The 12,982-nt window shown below is 36.2% G+C and overlaps 2 protein-coding genes and 1 long non-coding RNA gene across 4 annotated transcripts in view; all 3 read left to right on the plus strand.

Moving 5' to 3' along the window:
- LOC144563329 (uncharacterized) overlaps nucleotides 1-12,982 on the plus strand; it is an 80,213-nt gene that overhangs the window by 37,470 nt on the left and 29,761 nt on the right. The gene's annotated exons all lie outside the window — the stretch shown is intronic.
- LOC144563293 (F-box/FBD/LRR-repeat protein At1g16930-like) overlaps nucleotides 1-12,982 on the plus strand; it is a 50,322-nt gene that overhangs the window by 19,943 nt on the left and 17,397 nt on the right. The gene's annotated exons all lie outside the window — the stretch shown is intronic.
- LOC144547224 (uncharacterized) lies at nucleotides 8,382-9,375 on the plus strand. The gene is made up of 3 exons (XM_078295835.1): nucleotides 8,382-8,527; nucleotides 8,622-8,719; nucleotides 8,794-9,375. The coding sequence occupies exons 1-3, from the start codon at nucleotides 8,413-8,415 to the stop codon at nucleotides 9,262-9,264; spliced, it is 684 nt and encodes a 227-aa protein (XP_078151961.1). The 5' UTR covers nucleotides 8,382-8,412; the 3' UTR covers nucleotides 9,265-9,375.

Genomic DNA, 12,982 nt, shown 5'->3' on the forward strand with positions numbered 1-12,982 from the left:
AAGGAGGCTATAACAATGTTGGATAATGTTGCTGACAAGTCCAAGAATGTCCTCCAACGTGCCAATGAGTTAGGTATATGTGATTTAGGTATATGTGATATTTCTTATTCATGGCAAGAGACAAGCAAAATTTTAAGCCGTGAAACTACTTCTTTTTTAGCTGGAAGAGAGGTGTTTGGTCGTGATGTTGAGAAGAATAAGATAATTAGTTGGCTGAAGCGACCAATTCAAGCCCGCCTCTCTTCTTTCAGTATTTTGGGGCTGGGTGGATTAGGGAAAACCACCCTTGCCCAATTTTCATATAGAGAGATGAGTGGGTCAAATGATTTCGATAAAACAATTTGGATTTGTATTTCTAATAACTTCAGTGTTGAAGATATAATGAGAAAGATGCTCAATGAACTAGGTGAAAAAAATTGTTTTGAGAAATCATTAGATGCACTTCATGAGACTTTAAAGAAAAAGATACAGTTAAAGAAAATTTTTCTCGTTCTAGATGATATATGGGATGATGAGAAAATGAATGATTGGGAAAAATTGATTGCTCCTTTGAGGTTTGTAAAAGAAGGGAGTAAAATCTTATTTACAACTAGAATGAAATCAGTGGTAGACTTGCTTGCTAGAGTGATAAATGAAGAACATGAATTTCTAGAGTTACAAAGCTTAGAAGAGCAAGATTTGAGATTGCTCTTTAATAGCTATGCTTTCCATGGTTTTAACCCGGACAATTATAGAGATTTGCAAATATTTGAAGATCAAATACTAAATATGCTTCGAGGTAGTCCATTAGCAGCAAAGGTGATTGGGAGCTTAATAAATTCACACATGGACCACCATTACTGGAGAAGAATTTTGAATCAAGGTTCTCTATTTAACTTAGAGCTGGCAAAGAATGTCATGGAGGTTTTGAAGATGAGCTACTACCATTTACCAGCAAATTTACAGGCATGTTTCAAATTTTGTAGCATATTTCCTCGAGGTCATAAGTTTGATAAAGATGAGTTGATCAAAATGTTGATGGCTGTGGGTATCATACGGCAACAACATTATCAAGGTCAAGATCTAGAGGATATTGGGCAATATTACTTCGATCATCTTTTCAGGAAGTCATTCTTTGAATGTGTTGACTCATGGCAAGGTAAAAGGTACATTATGCATGATCTAATGCATGAATTGGCCCAAAATGTTTCCTCCACAGAATGTTGTAGAATAGAGCATAACGATAAATCTAAAACCATCCCTATCACTGTACGACATGTTTTTGTACATGAAAGTGAAATTGAAAAGGTCTTCCATCTTGAAAATTTACGCAGCTTGGTTATAACCACTTCAGAGGAAACTGGCAATGTTTCGAATTTATTTGTTCTTCCAACTAATGTAATTAAGAAAAGTTTACGTTTATTGAAAATATGTGGCAAATACTGTGAATTGCCAGAGGAGATAAGTTGTTTGGTACACCTTCGTTATCTATCCATTCAATCTCATGATGTCAGTCACTCGTGCAACTACCTGCTCCGTGCTCCAGTTTACAAACTTTACCATTTACAAGTACTAGAGTTTCCAAGAAATCAGTATAATTCATCCTATTCAGGAATTGAACAAACCGAAATGGAAAATCTACGTAAGTTACGTTACATGAGGCTTCCCAAAGAGATAATGCAAACCATTCATGGGATCAACAAGCTAACATCTCTCCGAGAGTTAACATTTTTTGTTGGATTGGAGAGTGGTCATCGTATAAATGAACTTGGCACACTAAAGAACCTGCAACATTTGTTTATTGAAAATATTGAGAATGTAGGGAATATTGCTGAGGCTTGGAGTGCTAACCTAGTAGGAATGAATAATATCATGTCGTTATCCCTGAGATGGAACCTAATAAAGAGCAGGAACCCAAAGAGCAATCCTGATAACTCTGAGGAAATCATCGGTTGTCTCGAACCCCATCAAAATCTCAAGGAATTGACAGTTGAGAATTATAAAGGTCAAAGATCTCCTAGTTGGATGGAGCAATCACATTTTCATCACTTGTCATCCCTCAAATTAGTTTCATGTCCTGAGTGGAAAAATCAATTGGTTTCTTGGAAAATGCCATGTCTACAATTTCTTGATATATGGAATTGTCTAAACCTGGACAAGTTACCTAATATGCCCATTTCTCTAATTGAATTTCGAGTTCATAATGTGGGTCTGACTTCTCTTCCAAATTTGTATAAAAGTTCTAGTTCTAACACTTCTCAACCATTATCACTAAAATCTTTACTAAGGGTAGTGAAGATTAGCAAATGCCCCAACTTAATATCTTTGGATGGATTTCTGCAGCAAGGCAACCTAGATCTACAAGCTATTGAGGAATTAACCATTAGTGACTGTGAAAAACTGGTACTGGTATCAGTAGGAACATTTGGAAAATTATTTTCACTAAAAGACTTGAGAATAGAAGATTGCGAAAACCTTACCAACTGTCCCAGTTTACCACTTTCTCTTACTAAATTTTGCATAAATAATGTTGGAATGAGTGCTCTTCCTGAATATTATCAAAATTCTGACTCAAGGATTGGCCCATCAACATTATCGCAAAAATCATCACTTAGAGAAGTTGAGATAAGATCATGCTCAAATTTAATAGCATTGAACGGTTTTTTGCAGCAAGACAACATAGATTTTCAGGCCGCTATCGTAATAAGCATCTACAATTGCCTGAATCTTGTTCATATACCTGTGTGTGCATTTGGGAGATTTGTGTCATTAACAAAATTAACTATACGTGATTGCCCAATGCTGGTGGCAGTTGACAACAAGATAAACCTTCTTCCTACAAAACTAAAAGATCTGAAAATAAAAAGTTGCGGTGAACTTGATCTGTCACTGCTGCAATCAGCATCAAGTCTCACTGCTCTCACTTCTCTTCAGATTGAAAAAAGTGAACACATTACTTGTATTCCCTCCACAAAAAATGCATTCATATCTCTTATTGATTTGAGTATCATTGGATGTGGCAAGCTCGTTAAACATGCATTAATTATGGGAAAAACACATAGTGCCAACCAAGGGGGTAGCTTGGGCTCTTTAAAGATCAATATGCTCTACATTGAACACCTCTGTCTCCTTCTTATCGAACCATTGAGAAGCCTCAGATTTGTTAGTCATCTGGAAGTGGAAGATTGCTCAGGGATGGAGGACTTACCAGAGCGATGGATGCTGCAAAACAAAAATACCCTCAAGGATATGCATCTCTGGAAAGCAAGCTCTATAAAGTCATTGCCTGCTACAATGGTCAGGCTCACTTCCCTTGAAAACCTAACTATTGACAATGGTAATTCCCTAGAGGAACTTCCAGAGTTACCCGCTTCTATGAGGTCATTGTATATCAGTAATGCAAGATCTCTGAAGTCATTGTCTCCTACAATGATGATACTCACTGCCCTTGAAAAGTTATCTATCTATGATGCTAATCAGCTTGACGAACTCCCGGAGTTACCAGCTTCTCTAAAAGAAAAGGAAATAAAAGGCAGCCGTGGCCAGAGGTTCTGAAACATAAAGGTACTATGCTTTCCTACGAATCCGCAACTCATGTGGAAGAAACAAAACCAGATGTGTTCAGTGGGATAATGCTTCATTATTTGACAACTCTGTATTCATAAGGTATTTTCTTTTCAATTTCTGAAATCAATAAAAGGCTCTTGCAATGGTTTTGAATCTGTTATTCATCAGATAATTATTCTCATTTATGTCTCTCTGTCCCAACTTCAACTTCTGTAGTTTTTTTTTCCTTTTCTTTTTACTTATGAATTATGCCTACAGGAAGACTGCCCCACACACAGATTCGGTGACAGCTGAGAGAAATAGAGGATTACATTACACACAAGCTCCATGCAATTAATTATGAGGAAAAGAACAAAGAATTTAATGCCATATATTCAGTATTGCACTACAAATTACTACAGTTGTCTTTCCTACAGGTTTATATTTTTTCTTGTTTCCAAGCAATTTGTTCAACTTTACTTCTTTTATTATATTTGAGAGATACAAACACATTTTCAAATTTTTAACTCTGCCTAAGCCTAAACAATATAGCTGGTCCCAAGCCAACATAAATGGAGGATTATCAAAAAAAAAAATATGAAAAGTGTTAATTGGATCAATAGTGATTTAAATTAACTTATAAGTTATAACCCTTCTTTTAAACCAAATGTTGTCCTATAATATGCTCCAATTTAATGCATCATACACATGCTGTAGGAACCGGAGTCCCAGCACATGCTTGATGGTGATAGGCCTTGTCCCGCAATTTTAGTTCCCACAAAAAGGCACCTGAAAAGAAATGAATGTCGGAGTTCATGGTAGCCCTGATTTAAAAAAAAAAATCATACACGTTGAATTAGTACCTTTAGGTTACTGTAAACCGTACAGTTCTCAAATCTTTTATTTATTATATTTGTTTTGGCTTTTTTAACCATTCCAACTCAGCCATTTACAATTCATTTAAACCTCAATATGAATCAACTTGGCGTGGAATAACCGGTATGCAAGTGTTACCGTCCTCTTAATTGACAGCTTCATATAATAACCACTGGACTTGATTGTTATTTTTGCAAATTCCTTCATTCCCGACCTCATGCTATGTAATTTTCTACTAAAATCAGGATTCGCCGGTACAACCTTCTCTACTGATAGTTTTTTGGTGGCAATGATTTGTGTCAACCACATCCCTATGGCGTGAGTCCGCATGTACCTTTATCAGAGTACAAGGACAACATCCGACAAATCAGCTTTACCTCAGGGTATTTCTCACTTAATTAATTTACTTATTCTAAATTTTCGCTTTTTTTAAGCAAATTTGTTGCTTAGTTTTAAGAGAGAGTTTGTTATGCTGTTTTGAACAAGGTGTATGTTACCAGTCATTTGTTGCAGTATCTTGGTTATTGTACCAGCCAAGGGTTGTTATCGGTATTAGTTGGAAACTTAGAATGCAACCGTGCTGGTTATTATTTCAATCATGGTTCGTGGTTTGCAGAATCTTAATTATTAGCCCAAATTGAGACTTGATCAAATTTCCAAATTAGGAATTGTCTAATGTAAAATTAGAATAAATTGCAGCTTAATTGCACAATGAAACTTACAAACCTTATTTGGAATTAAAGTAATGCTTGTTAAGTGCTTCTATTTTTCTGATACATACATAAGCAGCACCACAATACAAAACTATGTTTACTCTTACCTCAATTTGCATGCCTAATGGTACTAACACAGCTGTCCCTTTACATGCAGGCTTTTTCTGACGCAGAACGCGTTATTTTCATTAGCTGCCCTCCGTTCAATGAGAAAATGCTTGTCGAATCTGCAAGGTGATTTATCAAACTAACCTACTGTGCTTTCATCCTTTATTTCTTATTAAAATCATCAGCTCTCTGTTTCTTTCTGTTCATCTTCACTAATTTCTTCTAGGGTTTGTTCTTTTTTTTCTTGAAATTTATAAGAGAGTGTGTGAATCAAGAGTTCTAATCTCTTGTACTTGTAAGACTTATTAATTTTAGTAAATTTGTTCCATGTGCTCCCGTGGTTTTTTCCTGAAAGGATTTCCACGTAAAATCTTGTGTCTTCTCTTATTTCTTGTGTGATTCTCTATTTCTCTATTTATTTTTTATTTTGTATATACACACAAGGTATTTGAAGAAATTACTCTTTGAAACATTTGTGTGATACAACCTTGTTATTTACCTCTCATTCCCAACAAGTGGTATTAGAGCCGATCTACATTACCGTCAAATCTGATCGGTAGTTCAAGGACGAAGGTCACTCTTCCATTTGCTCGATCTGCTGCAGTTTGAGGTAATTTTTTGAAATGAAGGAGAGTAGTAGTAGTAGTACCATGATTAAATTGATATCTACAAACTACTCTATTTTAAAGTCCAGAATGAAAGATATGTTGTTTTGTAAATATGCGTATGAACTAGTAACTGGTACAAAATCAGTAGATACTATTGATGTTGTTTGGACTACTAGAAACCGAAAGAGCATTGTATTGATTAGACAGTGGGTTGATGATTCGGTGTTTCACCATGTGTCAACCGAAGTATAATGAGGGCTCATCTGTTATTGAGAAAATTAAGGATTCTTTGAGCTGTTAGGATTGAGGAGAGAAAAGTGTCGTCTAAACTACAAGTAGACGACTTATGGAAACAGTGTAGAAGTTGCATTTCAAATTTTAAAAGAAAACTTGACTAATGATTAAAACAATTGCTACATTATCAAAAAAGATAATACCTCGTCCGCTCAAATCATTTGGGTGCAGTTTTGGCTTCACAAAGCGCACATACGTACTATATATAGAACTAAAACAAAGTTGTATATGGTTCATGCGCTGTATGCAACTAAAACTGCTCTGTTCAAATGTTTACCTCATTTGTGAAAAAAAGAAACAACATTTGTTTTTGGAAAAATCCAAAATCAAGCTAATTAAACCAATAGTTGAACTCTTGCATGCGCTATTGATACATAGTTGGGATATTTGTACTTTGTAAACAAAGAAAATTTAGAAAATCATGTACATGCATGACTTGTAATTTATGGTTAAGTAGAGATACGTACACACCGGCCATTTTTATTAATATCCCTAAAAATAATAAAATTTTTAAAAATGCCCCTGTCAATTTTTTTTTTATAACTGCCCTGACCGCCTGGATTTCGGGCGGCCCAAAAAGACCCAGGGAGGCGCCAGCCCGCCAGGCGGCCCACAACGCTAATGAGGCGCCATAGGCTGGGGCGCTCCATGAGCCAAGTGAGGCGCCATGCGCCCGGGCGCCCCATGCCCCATATACAAACCCAGCACAGAAGCGCCTCTCCCCCCTCTCCCCCATTCTGCCCCGCCTCCAGACCAGAAAAAAGAGAAAAAGAGAGAAGGAAACGCCCCTGCCCTGCCCCGCCGGTCGACGCCTCACCACCCGCTCCCGACCGCAACATTGTCATCTCCCCCGCTCCCTCCTCGGTTGAAGGTATGTTTTTTCATTGCGATTCGATTAGTTTAATTTAGGGTTAGGGTTTAATTGTGAATGTGATTCAATTCGATTCGATTTGATTCGATTAGATTAAATTGATTGTTAAATGTGATTAAATTGATTGTTGATTGTAATTTGATTCGATTCGATTCGATTCAGGGTTTATGGATGTGAAAAATTGGTTGAATGTGATATGGTTGAATGTAGGGTTTATGGATGTCAAATGTGAATTGCTTATATTTAGATTTGTATACTTAAATTTAGGATTTATGGTTGTGAATTACTTATAATTTACGGTTCAATTTAGGATTATAATTTACGGTTCAATTTAGGATTATAATTTATGGTTCAATTGGTTGAAATGTTTTAAAAAAAATGCATGTACATGCAAAATTAATTTTGTAAACAAATTGCATATACACTAAAAAAATAAATTTTTGTAAAAAAAAAATGCATATGCATGCAATTTACTTACATGCAAAGTGTAAATTAATTGTATATACATGCAACAAAATTAATTGTATATGCATGTATATGATTTTCAATAAATCTACAAAAAATAACCCATAATTGTATGTAAATTGCATGTATACGCATTTTTTTATTTAACAATCAATTTTGTTTTTTTTTGTAAAATTAATTTGTTTACCAAAAATGTATATGCATGTACATGCAAAATTAATTTTGTAAACAAATTGCATATACACCCAAAAAAAAAATGTATATGCATGTACATGCAAAATTACTTTTGTAAACAAATTGCATATACACCCAAAAAAAATGTATATGCATTTTCTTTTCTTTTTTGTAAAGTTTATTTATTTTCAACAAAATTAATTTTTGTAAAAAAAAAATGCATATACATGCAATTTACTTACATGCAAAGTGTAAATTAATTGTATATACATGCAATTTATTTACCTACAATTATTTTGGGAAAATATACATGCAATTCTTATTAAAAAAATTTATATAAATTGTACGTTTTGATTAATATTTTTTGGCAAATGTAGTATGCCTAGAGTTAGACGGTGGGGAGTACGAGCTGAGCCTGCAGAGGGTGCAGAGGCTGTGGACCCGAGTGGACCTGGCACGTCCTCGGTGGATCCGAGAGGAGCTGGCACTTCCTCCGTGGATCCGACTGGAGAGGGCCCGTCGTCTCAGGCCGATTTTCCAGATGGTGTGCATGATCCTGACACATTTAGTCCTCTTCTATGGACCCATCATGTTAAGCACCGCGTCTCATTGGCATCTCTTGAGGTACGTGATTTTTATACTTAAAAAAAAATGACATTATTTTGGACACAGCTTGGCGTGCATGGCGAAGGATGCTTGGCGATATATAGGATGCCAGATGCTCGAGCACACTGCACCAATCGTGGAGACAGGCGGTTTTGAAGGCCGCCTCGTTGGCATGCTGCGCGATGCTGGGGAGAACATCAATTGGCGGGAGATACAGTCTGCACCGCGAAATCCAGATTATCAACGAGTCCCTGTCTACGGCGATGAGATGCCGCAAGCTCCTGCAGGTAATTACAAGTTAATATTAAAAATACGACACACACAATATTCTTATTTCCGTTGAATTGTTCGTTCTAACTCAGTTAACTTCCAATTATGCAGCTGATGACTCAGGTTGGGCGTTCCACGACTGGGTGCTGAATACCCAAGGATGGGATGCTTATAAAAATAAATACGGAGTTGCAGTAGAGCTTGGCACGGTCAGTCGCCAATTATACCATTATTTGTTGCAGAGTTCTTTGTATGTAGCAAAACTAACATTATTTTAATCTAGGATGGAGCACCTCGTTGGAATGCCGATCCCATATTTAGCATAAATGAGCTGGACCCGGCAGATACAGATGCAGAGGCGTATGGCTCCCACAGACCACGATATGGAGTGGAGATGGAGCATGACTTTGAGGCTGGTGGGAGTTCATCTCAGACTGCAGATGGCTTTGTCTCTGCATTATTTGGCGCACCGCCTCCTTCCACGTATTCTGCAAGCTGGGAGCAAGATCCATGGGAGCTGCGTACACAGCCCGCCAATGCAGAGTCAGCTGCTGGATTTGATCCACGGGCAGCCAGGACAGGTACGCAGCACATGTATACGGGGGACGAGGATGAGGATATGGGGGACGATGAGGAGGATTTGGGAGAGGATGCACTCCGAGATGTGAGTCCGCAGAGGCGCGTGCAGCCGCACAGGCATGGCAAGGGCGTAGCGGCTCCTAGGTTGTCTCTATCCGGAAGGAGACGAAGATGATGATTGTAGAGTTTTTGTTTATTGTGATATATTTCTGACTGTAGTATTTTGACTATGGGACTGCTGTATTATGTTGACATTACGTTTTTTTATTTTATGTTCATGTTGGTATTATGTTGTTTGCACTTTACATTTCATTATTATAACACAGTTCAACAATACAATTAAAGTTCAACAATACAATTAAAGTTCAACAATACAATTAAAGTTCAACAATACAATTAAAGTTCAACAATACAATTAAAGTTCAACAATATAATTAAAAGCAGCACATGTATACTTCAAGTAATTACATTCAAACTAAGAAATTATATTCAAGTAATTACAATTTCTTCACTATTTGCGACCCACACTCCCAGCAAACCGCCTGTGACAGGGGCGGTTTGCTAGGGTCCTGACCGCCTGGGCCACGGGCGGTCCACTAGGGATGCCTATTTATTCGTTTTTTCTCTCTCTCTCTCTTCTCACTCCAACATCAGTCTACCTTCCACCTCAAAGGCAGAAAGAAGGGAGAAAGCGCTCAAGGCGATTTCGGACGATTTTCTGGGCGACTACAGCCACAGGTAATTTAAATAATTTTTTAATAATTTTTTAAATATTTTTTGTAATTATTTTTTAAATATTTCTTTTAATTATTTTTAAAATATTTATTTCAATTATTTTATATATTTTCTAATTATTTTCTAATTAGCCGTTGATTACTGTACAGTTAGTATTTAATTACGCACATAATTAACCTTCCTAATCAATTGCTGTCACTTGAAACCCTAGTTATAATGGCACCCAAAGTTGGAAAAAATAGAGGAAGAACTAAAACCGAACGCGAAGCAAAAAGAGCACTCATTAATAATTTTTGGACGGCTGAAGCCTACGCGATGAGGAATTTGGAAAGATTGTTTTCACCCAAAAATAATGAAGAATTTCTGAGCACTCTTGATCCATCAATTAGAAAAATGCTGATGGAAGGCTGGGTGGACAGGGTCCCTCCACCTGGATGGGGACAGTGCTGCTTATGTGAGCTGAACGGAGATATGGTGGATATGTTCTTCTGTTATAAATGTGGCAAAGCTGTTCATCCCAATTGCATGGACCCGCATGCAGATCTGCTGAACGACGCTCGTCTCACTACGTGGGAGTGTCCTGCGTGCGTCCGTCGGGCTGAGGAAAAAAAGGGAGCAAGCTCCTCGTCTCGTAAGGCTTAGACCCCAATTGTATGTTGTTGTAGTATTTTATGTTTTAACTGTAACGGTTTGTATAATTGCTATTTGAACTGGTTGTTGCTGTATGAATTTTATGTTACCTTATTCTATGGACTCGACGGTACTGTATTATTTAGTAATGTATCTGGATTTTATGAATTTTAAATTCCTGCTATTTAGGTTGAACATGGGCTGCATTATTTTTGAATATGATAGAAATAACTACAGTTCTAAAATAGTATCTGGATTTTATTTTTTGACATACACATACACATATACATAAACTAAACACTATTTTAAACAAAATTATTCAAATCAAAATCCTATTTCTCAAAAAAAAAAAAAAAAAAAAAAAAACCAAATACCAGTGAGGCGCCCCAGGGAGTGGCGCCTCACTGGGGATATGGAGCGCCACTAGGGGGGGCGCCTCACTGGCTGTTTTGGGCCGCCCCAGGCCCAGGCGTTTAGGGCATTTTTAATAAAAAATGAGGAACCGGGGCATTTTTAAAATTTTTATTTTTTTTAGGGATATTAATAAAAATGGCCGCGTACACACCTCCATTCTTTTTTATTAATTAAAACTTTTGACCCAAGAAGGTTTAATTAGATTTAAATAAGATATTCTTGTAAACGGGCGACGCCTTTTTCCACATAAAAAATTGATATAGTGAATCAATAAGTGCGTCATGTAAGAATTAAAAAATAAAAAATAAAAGGGCAATTTTGTCTATTAATTAATTTAACAAGTCAAATTTCAAATAGTTAATTTTATAAAAAATATTTTTTTACCACTACAATTATTTAGAACTTTCATTTGTTTTTACTTTTTTAACTTTCTTTTTTCTGATTTTTTTTTCTTAAACTTACTTGAATTTTGCAAAAAAAAAAAAGAAAAAAGAAAAAAGAAAAAGAAAGGAGTAGAGATTAATAAGACTCATAGCGAGCATTCTTGTTTGATTTCAAAAGGGATACATGAAATTCCCCCTAAATTAAAATTTATGATCTAGGAAAGTTTTATTAGATTTAAATAAGATATTTTTGTAAACGGGTGGCGCCTTTTTTCACATAAAAAATAATATAATGAATTAGCAAATGCGACAAGTAAGAATTAAAAAGGAAAAAAATGGAAATAGCAAATTTATCTAGTTTATTTAACAATTCAAAATTCAAATAGTTAATCTTATACAAATGTTTTTTTACCACTACAATTATTTCCAACTTTCATTTGTTTTTAACTCTTTTTTTTCTGATTTTTTTGTCTTAAACTAACTTGAGATTTGAAAAGAAACCTTTGATTCGTTATGTCCATGTAATATCAAATGCAAAAGATGAAGAGATAGGCTACCATACTCTTGGATATGCTTTAAAAGTCGTGCAATCAATCCGATCAGACGAACAAAAAAAATTGTCGCTGAATTCATATTTTTCGGTGGTCCAGTAACTGGACCCGTCCAGTGGAGTAAAACCTCTCCAAACCCCAGCTCTTTCTCTCCGTCGCCACCTGGATAAATTCAAACTGACATGGCGGTCTTATCTAAAGAAAAGCGATCATGGTATTGTCGAAAAATGCATTAGTCACGCAGTTGCTTGCATGCCTCGGTTAATCTATATTTACTTTGGTACGAACTCAATCAGCAAGTTGCCTGATTCACTTCTCAATTGCAGGTCAGTAAAGGAGATGTCATTAGTTGGATATACTTTATCAAAAAGCCAATCTAAATCTATAAACCTCCCTTCTCTTCAAACACTGGAGATTGGTAGTACCTCCATCCATGCTGATTTGATAAAAATGTTTTTATTGGGGTGCCCTGTCCTTGAAGAATTGGCCTTGACAAATTGTCGGTTGATGCTTAAAGAGATAAACTCCAATGTTCTAAAGAAATTGACTATCAAGAAATGTTCTCTCCATATAACATCATTTACATTGAAGAACGCATAATCTCTAGTCACAGCAGATTTTCAAATTTTATATAATATGGGTGAACTGAATCTTCTTGGTAGCTTTTCAAATGTTACAAGTCTAAGGCTCTATACAACTTGTCGCATTGTCCTGGTATGATTAATTTCCAGTGCATCACAGCAAAGGTGTGAAATAGTGGTAATTGCATCTTGTTTGACATTCGTTTCTTATTTGCAGAGTTTACTCAACAAAGATATTCCAAACTGTCTGATATTGAATAACTTGAAGAGCTTGGAACTAGGAGAATTGGAGACGAGATCTGATTGGGATTTAGTTGTTTGCTTTCTCCAGCATTCACCCAATCTAAAGAAGCTTGTCTTGAACTTTGCTGATGTAATCTCTCTCTCTCTCTCTCTCTTTGTGTGTGCTGGGGAAAGGAGGGGTAGTAGTCAAGATGCTGGTATTTCAGTACTGTTCATAATATTGTGTAGTTGATGAAGTAGCATTTTTCTGGTACGAGTCTTGTGTTTGTTTCTTTTCTTTTTCTGATTTTGTCCTCGGAGCTTACTTATTATATTGGGCACCAACCTTTTATTTATTTTAGTACATCATCACTTAA

Source organism: Carex rostrata, chromosome 1 (assembly GCF_964058835.1).
Source record: "Carex rostrata chromosome 1, lpCarRost1.2, whole genome shotgun sequence".
NCBI classification, from domain to species: Eukaryota; Viridiplantae; Streptophyta; class Magnoliopsida; order Poales; family Cyperaceae; genus Carex; species Carex rostrata.